The sequence below is a fragment of the Stegodyphus dumicola genome, chromosome 8 (assembly GCF_044657685.1).
Source record: "Stegodyphus dumicola isolate Sdum_Otavi_A_Nest chromosome 8, ASM4465768v1".
Classification (NCBI taxonomy): domain Eukaryota; kingdom Metazoa; phylum Arthropoda; class Arachnida; order Araneae; family Eresidae; genus Stegodyphus; species Stegodyphus dumicola.
Genome location: NC_140775.1, coordinates 148,082,250 through 148,105,211, shown reverse-complemented (window position 1 = coordinate 148,105,211; position 22,962 = coordinate 148,082,250). Strand labels below are relative to the sequence as shown.

The 22,962-nt window shown below is 33.7% G+C and overlaps 1 protein-coding gene across 5 annotated transcripts in view; it reads right to left on the bottom strand.

Annotated features, from left to right (window-relative positions):
• Positions 1 to 4,250: 4,250 nt before the first annotated feature.
• LOC118197454 (uncharacterized) overlaps positions 4,251 to 22,962 on the bottom strand; it is a 157,464-nt gene continuing 138,752 nt past the window's right edge. For all 5 annotated transcript variants that reach the window (XM_085822553.1, XM_085822557.1, XM_085822556.1 and 2 more), the window contains 3 exons: positions 10,728 to 10,791; positions 9,064 to 10,555; positions 4,251 to 4,560 (listed from right to left, as the gene is read on the bottom strand). In XM_085822553.1, coding sequence (XP_085678679.1) covers positions 4,427 to 4,560; positions 9,064 to 10,555; positions 10,728 to 10,791 — 1,690 coding nt within the window. In that variant the 3' untranslated portion in view covers positions 4,251 to 4,426. The remainder of the gene's footprint in view (positions 4,561 to 9,063; positions 10,556 to 10,727; positions 10,792 to 22,962) is intronic.

Genomic DNA, 22,962 nt, shown 5'->3' with positions numbered 1-22,962 from the left:
ATAATTAATTCTTCGTAAAATTTGACTTGAAATTTAAGGTTAAAAATAGCTGTGGCAATTCAGTGTAAAAAAAATCCATAAACCACATTTGGCGTTATTATCGCTCAAAAAAAAGATGCCAAATTTCAAAACGTGAAAATATGTAAATTCCTGTATATCTTAGAAAATTTTGATTAAAAAAGTCTAATTTTTTGCAGATATGCTTAAAAATACACCTACTTTATGATGATGGTAAAAATTTTATAGGTTATAATTCAAAATTTTTTTCGAAAAATTTATAAAAATTATTTAAAAATAGAAATTTAAAAAATAAAACACAAAAATGGGTAAATTTTATTTGGAATGAACCTAAATTTCGAAATGTGAGAGAAAAAATAAAAAAAATTAATAAAAAAAGAGATATTAATAAATATTTGCCAAATTCAATTAACATTGAGGAGCTAAAATTTTGAGAGCTAATATTTTAAAAACTACTCGTACGATTTTTACAAAACTTGGTATTCTGGCATAATTTGAACCGTAGAATCGAAATATGGAAAAATATTGGTATGTTATTTCAAAAAAAGTCCGATTTTGTGTCAAAATACCTATGTTAGAATAGTGCTATATATATAATGGTGCTATATATAGATCTAATATATAGACTATAATATATAAGTCGCGCTTTCGAGACATGAAGAACGCAGTTTGAATTTTGTCAATCGGCCCAGTAGAACGTGAGATATAGCATTGTCCCTTTTTTTTTTTTTTTTTTTTTTTTTTTTGAGCAGTGTACATTACGTTATCTTTTTGCATATGTTGTATGTTTTACATCACATTATGGATTCAGACTGCTATGAACTTATTACTTACCATATGTCTTTCTCCAAGTCACAGCTCGACTACTTTCCTATGCCTCACATTAGCTCCTGTTTTCCGAGCCTCGTTACAAAAATATTAACATAACTCTAATTAATGCATTAAGTCAAATTATCAGACTCAAAATTTCACTTTAAAACCATGCCTAATCCTTTACCAAACTCTTACTGAAACTTATATATTTTTTGAACTAGTTAGTTACTGTCACTCTTCTAAGATACTAAACTATTCTACAAGGGGTAGGGCCTTGGCCCAGGCACCCTGGTGTCGCAAACACCGTTCTACTGGAAGAATTCTTCTTGTTCGAAATTAAAATGATCTTTTAACGATCAAGTCGGTTGTGATTTTCACTCCAATCAGATCTACGCAACAGTTTTTCTCAGCCACGACCAAAAAGTGACTTGGTTTCATCTTCTCTAGTCAGCTCTCTGCTAAACTCTATCAACTTACCGCGACTGAGAACCTCTAAATTATCATATATACACTTTTTCGCAAAAACATCGAAACACCATGAAGGAAGCGGTTGTTTTTGATGAAATTGAATATGTGTGTAGCTCATACACAGATAATAAAATTATTAAAAAATCAAGGTCATAGTACCTGTTCACGGCTCACAATCACCCACTGAGTGTTCAAATTAGTAGTTGGTCGAACCACCCCTGGCGGCAATGCATGCTTGAAGTCATCGAGGCAAGAAGTGGCAGAGGTTCCTAATGCCATCCTGCGACACATTCTGCCAGGCATTCATCAGTTGTCGCTCCAGATCTGCGATATTTTGTGGTGCCCTAATCTGGCAGCCTACCATGCCCCAGACATGTTCAATTGGTGAAAGGTCTGATGACCTTGCTGGCCAAGGAAGAGTAGCAACCACACGGAGACAGTCCATAGATATGTGAGCAGTATGTGGCCTGGCATTATCTTGTTGGAAAATGGCCCCAGGATGGCGTGCCATGAAGGGTAATGCAACCGGCCACAGGATGGTATCAACATATCGTTGAGCTGTTAAAGATGTACGGAGGATGACTAAAGATAAGTCATAAGAAATAGTGCCCCACACCATCACACCAGGGGTTATGCCTGTATGCCTTTGTAAAACAAATGCTCATTGGGACCGATGGTCCCGTTCTCTCCAGACACGAACATGGTGATCATCTGCTTCAAGAATGAAACGGGAGTCATCGTTGAACACTATACGATGCCAGTCTAATGGCAGCCATGATGATCGGCTGCAACACCATCCCAGACAACTCCGCCAATGATGTGGGGTCAAATGCATACGTCTTAAAGGCCTCTGTGAGTGTAACCCTGCCTTAGACAAGCGCCATGAGATGGTGGATGGTACCACGGGAAGTTTAGACGTGGGTTTAATGCATTGAATAGTCGACAATGATACCATTGCGGCAGTTCGGGCCTGGCGAACAATCATCCTATCTTGCCTCGCATTTGTGTTCCTTGGCCTTCCAGAACCTTCATTTCGTCGGCAATTTCCTTGTAGCAACCATTGCTGCCAACATCTTTGCACAACAGTGTCTGTACCCTGCAGGTGGCGACCTATTGTTCGGTGTGATCACCCAGCTTCACGCAACCCTACAATGCGATCACGTTCGAAGTCGTTTAGTTGTCTTAAGATCTTCGATATCGTCGTAATGGCATCTTTAGTTGCTTCTTCACGGAATTACAACGGCAGCAACAAAAGCTAAATTTTACGCCTCTGTTACTGGTTTTATAATTTGCGAATTGCATACTCGAAATGCGCGCTATGATTGCAATTCCTGTTCATTTACTTTGAAACTTTGATCATTTGCATGTTCGATTAAGATGCTTTTGCAAACCAAATTTCGACACGATTACAAAAGTTCTTGGTGCTTCGGATTTTTTGGTTTGTTTGTTTTTTGGCAAAAGAGCGTTTTAATGCTTTAAAGAAATTTGTGGCTGGCTGCCAAGAGCCATGCTTTAATTTTCAAAAAATAATATTTATTTGTTTACACAACAAGGGAACAGAGATTGTGTAGGAATTTAAGGTTTACATTTGAAGTTTCAGTTTTAGAGGAATAAGACAATTTTTCAATATACTTTTACACAAATTCTAATAGAATATTGTTACATCATTAATCAATTTAATAAATTTAATTAACCGTTAAAATTGTTAAATGTGAAAATGATCAAGCAATCATAATGAAACTTACAAAACAGTCGGAGGAAAACATCTGAAACTCACAAGTTTATTTGATAACCACATAAATACTTGATAGAGTCAAAAGTCGTTAATCCTGAGGCCCATAATCCGGAATGCTCAAAACTACAAACTTTCTGCGCATGCGTCAACGCATAATGCGTTCAAGCATGCGCGTAATACCTTTACGCACGCGCATATGCGTGTACGCATGCGCGCTTAATGTATAACGGACGGTATAAGCTAAGCTAAAATTATCTAATTATCTATTTCAGTTAATGTTGCAGATTGCATTGTTCTTTAATCTTCGAATTGGATCCGGCTTATTATTTTTTGCAGACTGTTAGAGCAATTTTATAAAAGTAAGCTCGAACTTTCGATTATGTCAAATAAAATTCCCGATGCTGGATACTGCCAAAGATACAAAGCGAAAGCATGTTTCGATGTCCATCAAACATAAAGTGGAATTGCTGCAAAAAATGGATAAAGGCATATCCTTTGTTCCTCTAACCATTCCGAAATCTGTTTATCAATTTCACGCTGCTCTGCGGGAAAGGGGAACGTCGCGGCAAGCAATGAACAGGAAGTTGATGTGTCAGCACTATCCTTATCTTCAGGGCAGATGTTTTTATTTTATTCGGCTTATAGTTCATCACTAAATGTAGTATTTCATATCGATGTACTCTGATATGATTTAAATCAAATTCCTCGTCATTATAAATATCACGAATACACATCAAATAGTTTTCTGGTTGCAATTTTCTAATTTCGACTATGCGTAATGTATGCTTTACGCATGCGCGCGTTGAAAGAAATGTTTAATAAAGTAAACAAATAAATATTAAGCTTTTTTTTGTAAATTTTGATACCCTTTAGATCATAATTGTTCTTTATTTCATAAATTACGGTTTCATATTTTTAATTTTATAATTTCTGCATACTATCTTACCAGATTTAAGCTGATGATCTATAATCCGGAATCGCCGAATTACGACGAGTCCGGATTAAAGACTTTTGACTGTATTTGTAAAATCTAAGGAAATACAAATGGAACACGAGATCTGAAACTGAAACAGTAATCAGTGTTTTGCATTGTCGCATACAGATTTATTTTTGAATAACGAATTTTAAATAACAAAACCATATTTGTGTGGCATAGAGAAAAATATATAGGAAGAAGTTTAATTTATGCGCAATAATTATACAAATACAACAAATGTGCAAATTTATCTTTAATTTAAAATATATACAGCCTATTATTACCAGCATGGTGATAATACATTTAATTTTTATTTAAAAATTAATAATAAACATAAAAAATTTATAGAAACAGATAAGTTTCAAAATATTTTCTCTGTATACATAACTATTATTATTACATTTCTGCAACATTTCTTATTCCTTCAGGGGAATAACTTTTAGCATCTCAAAACTTGAGATAAGTTTATGTGAGGTACAAACATTACCAGGAAACTCAAGTACTGGAATGTAAGAACTTGAATTATCAGTGATAGACAAATCAGGTGAACCTAAATAAAATACAAAGGGAAATAAAGGAAGAACTAGTGATAAAACGCTGAACAAATAGGTACAGTTTCAGTACATGAGTAAAAGAAATGCCAAAATAAATTTTACATAAATGATAAAGTGTAATGCAAGCTTGAAGAAATAATTGTATGGATTAAATAAATTTTCTTAAATAAATCTGTTATATAAGGTTTGACTTGAGTATCACACATTAAAATAAGAACTTGAATTACTTTACAAATTAAATAAACAAAAGTCCTATTTATGAAAATTTAAGTTACATATAAAACTGCCACTAATAATAATAAATTACAAGTTATTCAATATTTGCTAGTACATCTTCAAGCAAGTAAGTGCACATAAAAAGCATTTATTACTGTTATAAATTGCATCCATTTCAGATCGTATCAATATAAATGCAATGAAATTCAATTTATTGACATTCAAAACTAATTCTGGACAAATTGTTATTTTTAAAAATAAAGACTAGTAGATTCTATGCTGAAAAATAATTTATAACAATTTAATAACTGAAAAAAGAAAAAAAATGATGCAAAAAGAAATGCTTACTTTCTTTAAAGAGAAAATTTTAAATATAACAATAATTACCAAAAAAATAGTTTAACGTCAACCAAACCTCAGTACTTAAATCCTTTTTTAGATTTTTCTCAAATTTTATTTTGATCTCTTTATGACATACAGCTTCAGTTCATAAGAGATCTAATTTCAAGGCTGCTCCAATATTTAAGGAATTTTAGGAAAATATTCTGCACTTCCTAAGTAACTAATATTAGAATCATTAATGCAGGTCCAAAAATTAATAAATCCAATGTAAAATTTTAAAACTGAAAATGCTGTTCAACTACAGACATCCCATTTCTTACGTTTTGTGTAAAGAGAAACATAAGATCCCATTTCTTACGTTTTGTGCTCATAACATATCATCTTATGAGCTTTCCCATTTCAATTGAATATCAAACTGTGGATGAATTTTTCTTATTTTTAATTTTTTTTTTTTTTTTTTTTTTTTTTTTTTTTTTCTATACAGGCACGGCCAAACTGCGGCTTCACGACACGTTAACTGCGGCTCGCGATCTTGTCACTCTTTGCCCCTTAAATGCGACTTGCTCTCAACAAACATTAGCTTAACTTCAGATATATAATTGCATTTTGAAATAGAAATCGCGAAATGACCCTTTCTTTATTAGTTAGTAATTTGCTTTCTTGAATTATATTATGTACGTAACAATTTAATCGATTTTAAGCTATCCGCCACAAGTTTATCGTCAGAATAACAAAAACTGCAAACAGTTCTATTTCTGCCAATTATGAGTGTTGTCACAGTCATGTTACTTTTACAACAGGTATTGGCCATCGATATAGCACAAAATACGCAGTACGAGGGCAATTTTAAAAGTAATGCTCTCTATTTTTCCCCCTTAAGTTAATTTCATTTCAAATAGTCAGTGCTTACATTCTTTCTGCGTAAATTCCTTGATTCACAAGGAAAGTCGTGATCCATTGTCTTGGAAAGTTATGCTATTCCTCCTAGTACACTAGATTTACTCAGTCTTTGAATAGCTAAGGTAAATAAATAAATAAATAAATTAAAAAATAAAATTTAAAAAAAAAAAAAATCTTTCATGCAGGAAAATTGCTGTCCATGTAGGAGCTCTTGTGTCCTTGAAAGTTTAGTACCCGTCCTTAAGTGTGTTAGGTCGTTTTTATGCAATTTTCTTCACATTTCTTGAAACCACCAAACGAAAGATTTATAAACTTTCGTTGGAAAAATAGAGGAAAACTCATTAGAGAAGCTGAATTTGAAATGCATCTTCTGTAATGCCATTCAAAATGGCAGCATCAGTGAGATTGAACACGCAAAAACTCTATTAGTAATCGCTGTTTAGGATATTTTCGAATCAAAATTGCTTGAAAAGCCCCTCACAGTCATAGTGTCGAAAAGCACGTGAAACAGTTTAAAGGCAGGAGTTGCTTGTGCAAGAAAAAGCACAAACGTCCTAACACTTTTCCGGCCCAACAACTAAGCAGAAGTCTATAACCGGAATGGTGGAAAACATTTCTGTCATTTAGCCTTGAAGCCTCAGTTAGTCCAAGCATTATGCCAAGAGACAAGTAAGCTAAATGATGGCGTGTTTTGTAGAAGTTTCTGCAATTCAAGTCTTACAAATCTGAAGAAGCGCGGGCACTAAAAATTACCGAAAAGCTAAATGGACGAAATTTAGCGTAGATGATTTCGTGGACAGCTCGCGTTCTGTGATGAAGCCATGTTTCATTTATACGGCCAAAGGGAACAGGTATAATTTCATATTTGAATCACGGAAAATACAGAGGAAACGTATAAGTAATTTTCCGAAGGTAAACGTTTCATGCGACCCTTTTTTTCTTCGCACAACTTTTCAATTTACTTCTTAGGGATAATTTTTTTTTCCCCAATGGCAGATTGTGAACAATTACAAATATAACCTAGTCCATTAATTTATACAAGGCCGGATGTGGTGGTCTCTTTATTATGGAGGCACCTAATAAGTGGACCACCATCGCCTTTCCCATGCAGGGGCACGGACACTTACAACCATGCATTCTCCGAGATTCGAACCCAGGCCCTTCGGCATCGCAGTCAGCTTCCCTGAGCAACATACCGACTGGGTAGCTTCTTAGGTATACTTGAAAGAGTAAATTTTTTTATGCCTATTTCTCAACAGGACTTAAGCAAGAAAAGTAGCTGTCAGGCGGGGCGGTTGGCTCTCTTGATCAAGGCATATTATCGCCTGTGGAGATTTTTATGTTTATTAATAGGTTATCTTATTATTTTGCCTTTATTTTCATTTCTATTCTAGCCGATTTGCAGTGGTTTCCCCATTAGTTCAAGTATTAAGCACAGATTAGGCGTTATTCTCTGACTAGAACTCGGGAACTAAACGATCTGGCGTTATTCTCTGGCTAGAACTCGGGAACTAAACGATCGTGTAGGCGTCTGACATGTTACAAAGGTCTTTCACATCGAATATTTGCGCATCTCCGTCAAAATTCGAGTAGCTTAACTTTCATTTGACATCTCTATTTGGTAAATAAATTCATTACAGTAGTTAAAAGTATCTTTTCTTTCTGTATCATTAATTTTGATTTGGCTGTGTTTGAAAACCAGCTCAAGATTCAAAGAAGAGTTTCTCTGCTGTGTACGTTGTTTTGTATCACTTCTTTTAATTTTTCTAAACTGTTATGTAGAACTCCAAATTTAAGAAAAAATATTCAGTCCCCCCCCCCAAAATGAGTTATTCTTCACTCAAATCAAAAACTTTTTACAATTTGCATTTCTAAAGACCAATTCTTTCCACTTAAAATTTCCGTCTACTGAAACCAAACAACAGTTAAGGATGAAGAGGAATACAGGAAACCAAAAGAAAATGCTTTTTACCTGAAAGAATAATGCTCAAATGCATTGTATAATAAGTAGTTTCAAATTTATATTTTTTTGGAATTTATATTTCTCAACTCAAAGCAGGCAAAGTAAAGTTTCACATTTTTATGAAACTGTAGAGACATTAGGAATTTTTTGGAAGCAGGAAAGATGAAAAACGAGCAGCCGCCTTCGCCGGGAATCGAACCACGGACCTCTGGAATATGCGCTCCGCATGCAGACCACCACACCACGAATTCACGCTAAGAAGGCGGGAGAAATATTTTATATACTCCCCCTTTTAAAGGGCGATTGGGGTTTTTAGAGGACCCATTTGCCCAAAAAATCCTGGGTGTGGAGAATCATCATCCATCACCCTTTTCAGTTCGGGCGACACTATAGAGACATTAGGTATTTTTTGGGGAGGAAGCAGGAGAAATGAAAAATGAGCAACGCCTTCGCTGGGAATCGAACCAAGGATCTCTGCAATACGCATCCAGCATGCAGACCACTACACCACGAAGACATGCGAAGAAGGTGGAAAAAATACCTTATAAAACCATAGTAATTATATAAAAATGCGAAATTCTCGTTAATTTACTTTAAACATTTCATTATTTTTTTAAACAACATAAATATGGATTTGCGACTCTCGGAAAATCCAGCTGCGGCTCTCGAGCCTTCCCGAAATCTACCATGCGGCTCTCATCGTAGTGAAGTTTGACCACCCTTGTTCTATAATAATAGGCAAAGCACGAATCTAGCTTTTGTGACGACAAAAGAATACATAAACTATATTTTTAAGTGTAAATGTTTAGCAAAGTAAATCCACCTAACATGAATTAACTCAGTTCTATGGAAAAAGAAAATAAAAAAACTCATTGTCTGAATGAATTAAAATTATTATGCACTGCTTTTAAAATTGCTGCATTATGATTTAAAATTACTATGCCATTACATATCTGAATGATTTAAACCACATTGAATTGATAGCAATATATAAAATAAAGCAGTATTTCTTAACATCAAATTTTTCAGCATGTAGCTATTTAAGAAACAAGTCTGACAATAAAATTTTAATACACACCTGCAGGCAAAGCTTTTTTGGATTCCATCCTTTCATCTGTTTTTTCCCCAGAATAAGATTTAGCAATCGTCGTTTGTTTTTTGTTCTGAAAAGCCTCATCTTGAATCTTTAAAGCTTTCGGAATTCTATTGCATGAACTGCCATTATCTTCCACTGCAGATGTAAAATTCTTCAATGCACTATCAGAACTTTTCATTTTTGGTTCATTATCTGTTAACTTAGACTGGAAAAATGTAGAGTAATCATTAGTATTGTGAGATGCATTTCCAATACCTTGTACCCATTTACAAGATTTGTTGCAAGCACTAACATCTGCAGCACATTCATCATTTAAAAACTGGTTGAAAAGGTTTACAGAAGATGATGTTTTATAGTCACAAGTATCTATATTGAAACTCTGCAGAAAATTATTCGATAAACGTGTTTGGTTTTCTTTTTCATTTTTATTAGATACATCTGAAGTAAAATGGTCCTTCTCTAAGAGTCCATTTAAATACTCATTAGATAAATTATACTGATCATGAAAATTATGATGTGATTTAATACCAGAACACTCTTTAGATGAATTCTGAATTAAATTTTCCCCATACAATTTTGGTTCCAATTTAAATTCTGAATTGCCAAATACACAAGCATACTTATCTGTCTCGTTTCTGAAAGATTTTACATCAAGCACGTTTGAAGATCCTTCAATAATTTTATCTCTAACACTTTCTGGGCTTCTATTCAAAAGGTCAAACAGAGGAAATCCATTCAATTTATCTTTCTGTGTAGATTTGTAGGATCTATTTCTATGAGTGGATTTCACACTTCTACAAAACTCTTGGTCATTTGAAAAATTACTAGCTACCATATTCTTTTTTTGCCAAAGAGGATAGGAGTTTGAATTTTCATAGACCTTTTTACATTTTCTAGTGTTGCTAAAGTTTGAAACAGAGTTTCCACTGTTTTTATGTTTCATAGAATTATCAAAACATTCAGTATCACTTGCCTCCTTAGATATTTTTGCATTTTTATGATCTAAAATTTTCTTTTCATGAGAAGAATATTTAGCAGATTCACAGAATATATTAGTATTATTATGCTCGTTTATTTTTCTAATTTTATTTAAATAATATAAATGTTCCGCACTTTGCAAACTAATATCATCAAGAAAATCTGTTTCAGAATTTGTTTTATCAACGTATCTCTGCCTTTTCTTAGAAACGCAAAATGAATTTACCTCAGAATTCAATTCTTCTCTAATACGACTTTTCTCTTTCAGGGCACTTGAATATGTATGATGAATTGAGGCAGGGTTAGGAGTTACAGTTTCTTTCCTTCTAAGAAAAGAATTTTGAGAACATCTATCTGTTCTCACAAACTTCTTTGAAGTGTCTTCAGCAAAATTAAGTATAGAGCAAGTGTTGGTATCATTATGAAGTTTAGACTGTACTGAATTTAAATTTGGTTTTCTAAATTTTTCACACATCTGAGAAAATTTTTCATGAACCTGCGGGAAAAATATTAAGAAAATCTTTTACTTCTAAAAGTGTGCATAAGAATTAAGACAAAAGCGATAAAAAATATTTTATCAATAAAAATATTTTTTATTTTATCAATTAAAATTTATAATAAAAAATAAAAGTAATTTCAGATTTACAATATTAGACTTCAATACATACCACTTTTTTTAAGTTTTTCCCTTTGTGAGATGGCTTATTCTTAACAGCTTTTGAACCAATAATTCTTTAAGAAAAAGGACTATATCAATTTTAAATACTACAACAATATTTATTTATAATTTGCCTCTTAAATATCAATATAAAATTAAATACCTATGTAATATACTTGTGCAATTCTACTCTAAAATGTTATTATTAATCAAACACAGACAAACATTTTCTTATTTCTCCAAAAATATCAAATCAAATGGCTAATTCAAGATTCAAACAACATGAAATTCATATTTATATGATATGCCTCTCTATATATAATTTGAAAACAGTTTTCAATCAATATCTGAGCAACTTCATACCTTAAGAAATATATTTTTGACATGTTTGTTTTCTTTCTGATGTTAGAAAACCAAGAACAACTTAAAAACCAAAATTAATTCAAAATTTTCATATGCTAAAACACAGTAATGCATTGAATTTTTTAATACTTGATACCAACTGCTATCGTTTTGACTAAGCAAATAACATGTCCTTGCAAAATACAAAATACTACCACTTCATTTGAAAGAAATTTTGTAGCAAGTCTCACATAAAACAATTAATTGAAAAAAAACATAGCCAGATCTTGAATTATTAAGTCCTTTTTATTTACAAAGTCCCCATATAACATAATTAAAAATAGAGAGATCTACCTACTTCTATTTTTACAAATGTAAGAAATTCATTTGTAGCAGAATGCTCTTTGCCATAATAAGTACACTGAGATCAAAAGATTATTTGCTACATGAGAAGATCATACGCTTAAATTACCAGTGAGATCACTTAAGTAAAATTAGACAAAAGTGTTGAAAAGAGAAAAGTTAGTACAATTTTGAGCTTTACTTGTTTTAGAAACATGTTACATATTTTTTCCTGCTTACAAATCTCTACTAGTGCGAAAATTAAATTTTATACTGCAGTGCATAAGAACAGTTCAAATTTTCTATGAGTCCATTATTATGTTACTAAAACCACTAGTTATTGGGAATTTTATTTACGTTCGATCCCATGTGGTGAAATAAGCCCATAAGTATTGTTTTTACATGTATAATGTAAATACAAAATAAATCCAGAAAATAATCTTTAAATGCAATTTTCAAGCACTGTGCCTCGTGTGTTACATAACTAACTGCCCATTCATTTATTTTTTTGAAAAGCATTTATTTTAACAGTTTCTTACTGATGAAGAGAAACTCAAAACTACTGTAGAAATTTTGACTCCTATGAATTTAAATAACTAAATGTTGCCACAATTTCTAAGTAATTCTTGTAGAATGTCTTACAAAAATTTAACTATTTTTATAAATATTTATTATTATTTACATTTTAATTATAAAAACTTCATCAAGGGCCCACCAGCGGCCGAGCGGTAAAGACGCTGAACACTGGTAGTTCGGTCTGAGGTTCGAATCCCGCGAACGGGCTGGCTGCATGGGCGTTTTCGTGGTCTTCCCCATGTGTAACGTGTATACGAGCCAGTTTCCCTTAGAAAGTCCTCCACGAAAGGCATCCCTCCCTTTAGGCAGATAGCCCTCGTGTGCTTTGCCATAATTAAATACACCACACCACCACCACCACAAAAACTTCATCAAAGAATTTTCTTAATTGAATTTTAAGATTGAACTAAAGATAATACTATATTTTATGATTATAACAACTTTAAGATATTGATAGTACTATTAATAGTTTAAGTATTGATAGTACTTTGATGACATCATGTTAACATTCCTCAAGTTTGCCAATGATGCATCAAATTTTGATTAAACATTTCCTAAAATGCTGCAAAATCTCATTTAACTGGCCAGATTATATTAAACAAATTAAAAATAGTACAAAAGTTATCAAAAATACTGAAAATTTCAAAGTATGCTGCAGAATTTCCTAATCTGGACAATTCTATTATTTATTGGGTATTTATATAAAAATACTATATCATTACCAACACGGCTGTGGAGTCGGTAGGGAAAATGACCGACTCTGACTCCTGGAATTTTAAAGACTCCGACTCCCTCATATATATATATATATATATATACACAATATACATGGATTACAGCTTATTTTTTAATATAAAAGAAGTAATAGATGCTACAGAAAAAAAAAAAATTGATGGCATAGCAAATTATTTATATTAGCATTTATTATGAAATGGAAAAACTGGCATTACTTATTTCTAAGAAATAGTATAGCTTAGGCAAGATTTTCTTTGTTGGAGGGCCATAGATCCGATTTGATAAACTTCAGAGCTGAGAAGAGTCTTTCCTCACTAACTTGCGTAAAGAGGAAGAGTTATTATTGTTAGGGCTACTTCTTTTCACTTTTCAGGATAGATTTTTACAAGTTCTAAAAGAGGTGTCTTGCAAGCGCAATTATATTTCTCTATTTCTTCAAAGGCCCTGTAGAAATCTTGTTTATATTTTTCATTTTAATATCTAAAGTCTTTTGATTCTTTATTTTCATTCGCTTGGCCTTAGCCTTTTCAATATTATCTAAAAATATTTCTCAAAATCTAATTCGTCACTGGAAGAGGATGATAGAGACTCAAATGCAATGTCTGCAGTTTGACTGCCCTGATTCGAATTCTCTAATTATTCTGAGAATAATTTCATTCTTAATGAAAGTTCACAGGTCACGTCCTTTACCTTTTTAATTTTTTCGTCATCCAAGAAAATTCAGTGTTTCGCATCTACATATATTGAACCAAGCAAGATCTCATTAAGTCTTCTCATTGTCTAGCAAACTGTCTCTTTTCTTCATTGAAGAAATGATTCCTTCTACAATAAGCCCTCCATTTCAGAAAAAACAAACATCACATTCTTCCATTCTTGCCTCCTGTCAGTTCTTCAGATTGCAGCTTTTTTGTGGCTTATACGGTGTAGAAAGAAGAGTTTCCAATTCTGCAAGATCATTCCACAGTTTTTCTGTTAGTGAAATATTAAGGTTATCTACATCTTCTAAAAAAGGTCCTAATTCTAACAACCTTTTTATCATCAAATATGTACTTCCTTACTGCGTACTTGATCAATAATTGCTCCTTTTCCTGCTTGCTTCCTAAAACTGGCATCAATTTGGGGAGTTCCTGCTGCTACTGCTGCTTACCTAAATTTACCAGTGAAATTTGTAATTAAATGAATCAGTTTAATCACTGGCAAATATAACATCCATCCTCTTGCCTATGATTTATTTATTAATATTTCAATAAAATAGAAAATAGCTATTTATTAATGCATATAGTCCATAAATAAAAATAATAACTCATCTTGTCATTAATTTTTTTTCAATTCATTTTAATTTCATTTCAAATTCAAACTGTCCAACAAAAACTGGAGTTGAAGTCGACCTGTTTTTAGCGACTCCAGCTTCGACTCCTTTTACCCCAAAATCTGCCAGACTCCGACTCCACAGTCCTGATTACCACTAAAAACAGGTAACTTACACAAAATTGCTTAAGGCAGATTTACTTTGAAAATTCTTGCCCTGTTCTATCATTTTCTGAAGAAGTTGCTCTCATAGAAACTTCTTTTTTCAGACTTCTAGAAGGTGAGAAGCATTTCTTAGAACATGATTAAGGAATGATATTAAATATCACTAACATATTTGTAAATTCAACAACCTAGCCCAAAACTCTATGAAACCAAGCATGTTAACTTAATGAGCTTTCACTAAAAACAACATGAAGAAATTCACAACATAATACAATCCAAATTCTCAAGAGTTTCCAGCACTTTTCTTAATCAGTTTGCAAATTGAGAATCAGTTTGCAAATTGAGTTTGCTAACTTCAGAATCTTTTTAACTCCCTCCTCCCTTACTTAAATTGGTAAGAAATATCAGGCTCAATATTTCTTGCATTAGTATTCTAGTTAAATTAAAAAGAATCCCAGAAAGCTGCAGACCCTTACTACTTTTCTTCGTGTGGCTCAGTTCAGATACTATAAAGTGCAATACTTAATAAATGGCAAATTACAAAAATCAAATTAAATTATTTTTAATATGATATAAATTATTTTTAACAACAGTTTTTCATTGATTTTTTATAAGCATTCTAATCTTTGAGTGCTTCAAAGGAAAAAAAAAAAAAAATCTCCCATTATAAATTCATTATGTAATAAATTTGTATGTGTACACACTAACTTAATGTGTGCATGCATTAAAATGTACACTGCTGGCTACTAATATTTTTACATCATGAAGGCAGCAAGCAACAAACATGAAACTTGCATACAAGTACTACATGCTGGAATATGTAAATGATTAGCATTCTAGTACATACACTCAAAGTAGGTATGAGTAACATCATCCAAATTCGTATAAATGGGTATATTACACAGAGTGTTTCTCATTTGGAAACTGCATTTCAACACCAGTTGTTTGTGAAAAGGTCGTGTTATGCCACGTGTTAGGAGGAGAAACTCGTACCAACACGTGTCAGAATTCATCGCGACAAGATCATGGGTGTTATGTAGAAAAATGTCAAGTTATCGACATAAAAAGTAATAAACGTAATTGTAACTATTTAGGAAAACTGGAATTATTCCAATATATTTTGTTTCTTTACTCTTTGGGTTAATAGTTTTATTTATTATTTGTTCACTAAATCTTTGATTTGAAAACCAGCGCTTCAATGCTAATTTTTGCTTGCTAAATTTAATCGGAAAACTTGTGAAATAAGGGAATAATTTGTATGTGAAAATTAGGAGGGCTATTTGTTGTTATAAGCGAAATTTTGTTGTGTCACTCTACTCTCAAAGTACGGGAAGTATATTTCACCAGTGAACATCAGCATAGCCACTGAGGGAGGGGTTTCGAAAATAGACCAATGAGCTTCTATCGCTCTTGTGACGCTAAATCTTCATGCATGTGAGCATAAGTTTAAGTTTTAATTTGCATTTGTTTCGCAGTTATAAATGTATGGCATAATAGTAGAAAATCTCGTAGTTCTTTCGTTTTTACGAGTTTAATTAATCGCTGACATTTCATTTTTGTGATTTTTATCAAATATTAATATTTGGATTGATGTTTACGGCATATTATCGCTCTTTACATCGAAAAAAATGACTTAAGCTACAATTAGCCTCAAATACTATGCATTTGCTAACACCTGCGGATTAAGAGAATTCAAGCGTATATATATATATATTTTTTTTTTAATTGAGCTACGGCCTGGAAGTGTTGCAATGAATCTAGTGTTTTCTTATTTCAGTGCTTGCATTCTTTCGGTTTTTAAAGTGTAAGATTCAGAATACATATTGTGTTTGATCTGATTATATCCATTGTTAGTATTAAAAGTTATATGTGAATAAATTGAATATATTCGTAGTGAATAAGATAAATTCATTCTGTTTGATGAGTATTTCTTGCGTAGACAGTGCAATTAATAGCGAGCAGTTATTAAATGTGAAATTTAACACTCTAAATGTATACGAATGCAAATTAGTAAAGTTCACTTTGAATACAATTCTGCGTTGGCTATTATTACAGAACATCTTTTGCATATTGACTGCAATAAAAAGGGCTGACTTCTATTTACATGTATAATTGGTGTAAATATTTTGCTCATATACATAGTTTTACAGATAGCATTTGGGCTCAGATGTTTATCACATCTTTCTTCATCTTATTTACCATTTATTAAGTAATATTTCACATGGATATTTTTGCGGAGTGTCCAACATATGTTCATTTCAAATTCTTTCAACCAGGTAGTGAAATCTTCACAATTGCTTATATTTCATCTATCTTCGATATGAACATTTTAAGAAGAAATCGACAATACTTTAATTATTTTGTACAGAAAATTGCGTGTCAAAATATTTTCAACCATCTTGCTTAAATCTTAAAGCCCGTGAAAGGTCATGTGACATATTACTGGAATATTACTGGGAAGATAGAGAAATATTACTGGATGCCCATTGGTCCATCCTAGAAGCCACTCCCTTGGTGACTACACAGATGTGCTCTTGTGAAATATGCATACGGGAAGGCGTGGAATAATTTGGAATAGTCCACTGTTCCTTATCTTAAGGGGGCTGGAGTACGTGATGTCATTCAGTAAAGATCAAGAGTTAATGTGAGGTTACGTGAAAAGGTCAACAGGTTTGAAAGGTCAACAGGTGGCGTGCACTACTAGTTTTGACTGGATGCGCTTGCGCAAAAGGCTGTTTTTGACTGATTTGGCGGAATAGTGGTTTTAGTCACATTTGGGCGTACAAAATTCTGGATTTTCGGGTATCTTGGTTTTGTGTGATTGCGCGTAGGATTTTCGTGCGTTAGTCACTCTTTCCTCGGCTGTTTTTGGTGTTGGTGACTTTTTCCTCGACTGTCTTTGGTATTGGTGACTTGTTCCTCGGCTGTTACTAGGGTAGCAGCTTCAATTATGCTCCCGAACTGAGCTTACCACTGGAAGTTCGAGGAGTCGAACTTGATAAGCAATACTTGGAAATTTTGGCAATTGACACGTGATATGAAAAACTTGTAAATTGTGATATCTGGGTTTTCTTCGATGCTAGAGCTTGTGGAATGCGACACACTTTGGAAGGAACAGCGATGAAGAGTGTACACATGTAGTTTTTGATGGAGCATATTTTCATAACTATGGGGATGGTTGAAAGGTCGAGAGGAATTTATCTTTAGGAGAATCCTGTGAAAAAGATATGAATGAAACTTTTATTAGCTGGTCAACACCATGCCTAAATGTGTAAGTGAGCGCTCATGAAAATTAGTACCGGCTTGCTGTATGTATAATCTGACCTCATGAGTTATGCAGGAGTTATATTCACACTGAGTTCCATATCTGGCAGCATCCACCTGAAAAGTATTGGCAGTGGTGATAAAGGCAAAGCATGTTTTGCTTCCCTTAAAATAAAGCTAAGACTAAACTAAATAAAATCCTTGCTTTATTCCGTAAATAAAATAAAAGAGCTAACACTTTAGCCTTTACATTTAAAATCATTTAGTGAAAGCAAAGTAGCATTATGCTAACTCATAATAACACAAGAGAACAAGAACACCAAAAACTTTTTGGCGATACCGGCGTACATATATATTATATTCGGCCAACCCGCCGATCTTGACGTCATCGGCCAATCAGCGGCAACCACGTTAGCTTACCGCCGATCGACCTCCGATCAAAATTTGCATGTGGAAAACTAAAGCCAACAAAAAGTGCTAATACATGTGCAAAATCGTGGCAAGTTTATTTCCCAGCTGTAGTGGAGATTAAATGTGGCTCTAGTTTACCAAAGTGATAATAACTGCATATTCTTCATGTCTAAATTTTTGTATCGCCTAGATACCAGTCTCGTCCCGATGTATCAGCTCCCGACCTAGCGCTGACGGTCATCATCAACTTTGTTCATCAAGATAAGTTTTTCCCTTTTCATACATTTTGTTTAGACTAGACTTTTATTTAATATTCTTAATTTACACTTAATCTGCATAAATGTAAAAGGGCTTCGAATGAATGGGCAGATACGATTTTTCTTTGCTGTCCTTTTCCTGATGTCGGTATTAATGAAAATATACAAGGGCTGTAAATTAAATAATGGCAACATCATAAATAAAAATAATAACTCATCATAAATAAAAATAATAAATCAATTTTTAATGAACTTACAAGTACAACTGCATTACATTCCTTCTATGTAATCACCAGCAAAGCTTATAACCTTTTGCCAAATGTAGGGCAGCCGTTGTAGACCAGTGGCAAGGTGCTGATTGTTGATGTGAGCGACCAAGCGCCCTACTGCATGGAGTACAGATGAAATGGCATGAAATCGGTGACCTTGGAGGGGTTCCTTCAACTTCGAAGACAGATCAAAGTCACAAGGACTCATATTGGGTGAGTAGGGAGGTAGGGAGAGTGTTCCAGTATTTCCCACTGCCACCGTCGCAAAAGGAGAGTTGTTTGACATTGTTGCGACATGACAACGAGCTTTGTCATGCAATACGATAGGGAAATTGTTGTACAATAAACGTGGATGTTTGCGCCGCATAGCCGGACGCAGATGGTGCTGTAGAAATCGGCAATAGTAATCTGCGTTGACAGTTTGTCCTTCAGGTACAGCATGTGTAAGAATCACACCGTCCCAGTCGTATGCCATAATCAGCCTAATCTTCACCAGACTGGGTTCATGTCGAAATTTCTGTGGATGTGGCGAACCTTGGTGACGCCATTCATTTGACTGACGATTCAATTCAGGCTCATAGACTCGTGACCATGTCTCATCAATGGAGACAATAGGCTGCAGAAATGCGTCTCCTTCATTGCAGTATCTCTCCAAGTGGGTGCCAGCCAGTGCATACCGGTGCCATTTCTGTACTTCGGTTAGTCGATGTGGAACCCAGCGGGAAGCAATTTTCCTCATGTTGAGAGATTTCTTCATTATGCGCCACACCGTTTGATGACTCAGACCAACATCTAAGGATAATTGTCGGACAGTCCGTCAGCGGCCTACGGTAACGAGATCGCTCAGGATGTCAATCTGCTCTTGAGGAATGGAGTGCCAACCTGTGCATTTCAAATCCGCAGTCTCATTCCGACACGAACGAAATGCTTGAACCCATCGTGCTACTGTCCTATACAGTAAAGCATTTGTGCCACAGGCTTCCACTAAACCTTGATAGCATTCTGCTGCATTTTTGCCACGCCAACCTCGATTTTAAGCCACGACAGCAGATTACCTTTTGAAAACATGCTTTAGAGTTATGGAAACGAAACTTTAACACCACTTTAACACCACACATCTACCCTTCTAAGCAGATCGACTGTTTTTTACACTCTACACATCGACAACAGCGCTACCTCAACGCTCTCATATCCTATTTGCGCATGCCCTCCCTTCTGCAAGTTTCAAGGTTACGTTGCCACTATTTAATTTACAACCCCCGTATTACCTGATGGACCTGTTATTGAAAATATCAGTAATGTATGAGCGAATCCTTAAGATACCTTATTTATTGTGATGAAATGATAATGCGAGATAAAAATGTAAGGACTGTTCTGTGCCAGGATAAACAATAGATATTTTGTGGGGTAACGACTTATGATTTTTTCTCAATACATGTACAGTGCGCAAAAAAAAAGGACAGTTCTATATCTCCCGTTCTACTGGGCCGGTTGAAGAAAATCAAATTGTGTTTTTCATGTCTCGAAAGCGCGACTTAGGATATGTATTAGACTTATATATAGCATTGTTCTAACATAGGTATTTTGACACAATTTGTACTTTTTCTGAAATAACATACTAATTTTTTCCTCATATTTCGAGTCTACGACTCAAATTATGCCTAAAATTTAGTACGAAATTTACAAAGAAATTCAAAAATTTATCTTGCCATATTTTTCCCAGTTTGCGTCAAGAATAATTCACTTGCTGAACTTCTTAATATATGGCAACTTATTTTCCTTTCCCTTCCATTATGGAGGAGCAGAAAAAAAAGTCACATCGTTTCTACCTTTTTACATTGCGCATCAGCAGGGAAAAAAATGTCATATCATTCTTACTTTCAAATATGGTTTTCCCCATGTGTAACGTGTATATGAGCCAGTTTCCCTTAGAAAGTCCTCTACGAAGGCATCCCTCCCTTTAGGCAGATAGCTCTCGAGGCTTTGCCATAATCACACACACACTTACTTGAAAAATTTGAAACTTACTTTGAAATAATTTTAACAAAGTGCATAAACCACACTTGATTTATAAACCACATTTGATCTTGTTACCTCTTTCAACAAATAGGCCAAATTTCAAAACGTGCGAATATATAAACTCGCATATATCTTTGGAAATTTTGAATAAAAGACACTAATTTTTTTGCAGGTATGCTTATAAATACATCTACTTTAAGATGATGGTAAAAATTTTATGGGTTATGATTCAAAATTTTTTTTCAAGAAATTTATAAAAATTATTTTAAATTACAAATTTTAAAAATAAATCATAAAGAATGGGAGAGTTTTATTTGGAATAAACCTAAATTTTGAACTGTGAAAGAAGGAATCAAGTAAGTGTAATAGAAAAAAGAGATATTGTTAAATACAAAACAAAATTGAATTAATATTGAGGAGCTAAAATTTTGAGAGCTAATTTTTTAAAAGCCACTCGTGCAATTTTTACAAAACTTGGAAGTTTGGCATAATTTAATTTCTACATACAGCATCATGATGGATGTATTTGTGTGTAGAGGTACCGAGGAGAATGAATGTTTCCAGGTTACATTCATAATCATCAAATGAGCCCGGCACCTGGTGTGTTGGCATGGTGTGTCACAGAATGCACATCACAGTCATCTCTTGTTCGCATTGCGAGTAATGTGAGCAGCCACCACTACTGTTCTGGCTGTTAAGACTGATGAATACGCCCTATCTTCAAGGCCTCACAATGGCATCTTTCAGTGAGATAATGTATTGTTGGTGCTGTGAACTATTCGAGGGAGATCCAATCCGCCTTGTCCCAGCGGGACCGTATGATTAAAAATAGGTCAACCCTCCTCCCTCCTTTAAATAATTTTGAAATGTTTATGCTTGACTCCTTGCTCAGAAACTTCAGTATCCCACTCTTTGTATTAGAAATAGGAATACATTATAGTCCATTCACCCATTCAAACGATAATCATATTTGTCTCTGAATTGCCAAAAATATTCCTCCAAAATAATTCACACTCAAAATCGCAGTCGTAAAAACAAGACAGAAATTTCAGTTGATTAAAATTAATGACCTTCTGACAATTTTGGCCGAAATTAAGGACTTAAGGACCACAAATCAATTCCAAAAAAACCTAAGTACTTTTAAGGACCGTACGAACCCTGTGTATATACAATATATACGTAGACGCATACCCAGACACATAGAGTTAGGAGACTTGAAATATAACAAATATCTCAAAAACAGTTGAAGATGATGAAACAGTTGCAGTATATTTATTGATTAGCCAATAAAATGTATACAAGGTAATTTTCAAAAATAGTTCAAATTTCTGAGAAAAGAAAAAAACTGGCATAAAACATCTTCCGGCATAAATGAACGAAGGAAATTCACAACACAGTTTTCTCAAAATGGCTACTATTTGAAACAATCATATGCCACAAATGAACAAGGAAATTTACAACTACTTGTCTCAAAGAATCCCAGATATATTCAACATCTTCCAGTATTGTTGTATTTCTTCTAAATACTGCATATTTCACGTGGAATTATGGAAAAAATATTGCACACATGAAATCCAGTGAAAATGGAGGCCAAATGCATCACACATGTAAACTGCTTCAAATCACTTCCATGTTGTTGAATTTGTGCTAAATACTATATCCTTTCATGGATCCGCAGAAAGTAATCGCATGAACTGCGATTCAGCGACTATGAAGGGACACAATCCATGCTGTTACTAGTCTAACTGAAATAACTGAGAACCAGAATTCTACTGCTGAAGAATTCATCAAAATATTCAAAAATAACAGCAGTCTAGTCTGGACAGTGAAGTAAAATGTACATTTATTGAATAAATAATAAAATGTACACATCGTAGTTTTTAAAAATAATTCAAATTTCTGACATAAGCAGACACTACAGTTGGAATAAAACATCTTTTGGCATGAATAAAAATGGAAAGTTGCATTACAATTTCCTGAAATGGCTATATCTTGCATGAATAAAGAAGGTTTTGCAGATTTTTCAGGTGCATAATATTGCAATAAACTAATTAGCTTCTGCAATAAGTTGATGCATTACTTCCTGAATGAAAAAAGATGCTACAATTTGCACTAAAAATACTGCCTGAATGGTCACTTCCATAATGAATTCATCGCTGAATTAGACAATTTTTTTCCCTTGAACATATTTTTGTTTCCTGAAATACATCAGTTTTGTTTATTAACACACCTATACAAACGGAAATGGTTCACATTAAAATCAAATAAATCCAACATTAAATCCATTACCACCAAAAATGTCCAGCAAAACATTCAAGAAGTTTGCTTTTGTATTTTTTGTACAACTTATCAGCTAATGTAACAGGGTTCGTACATGGATTTATTTTTGCACATGAAAATTAAGTACTTTTAAAGACTTTTAAGGATCATTAATGACAAAATTAAGGACCTATCAGCAAATAGGAACTAAATAAATTAAATTCAATCAGCTTATATCTGAACTTCATTTTTGTAATTACATTCTAAGAATAAAATAGATCCGTAAATAGGATGCATT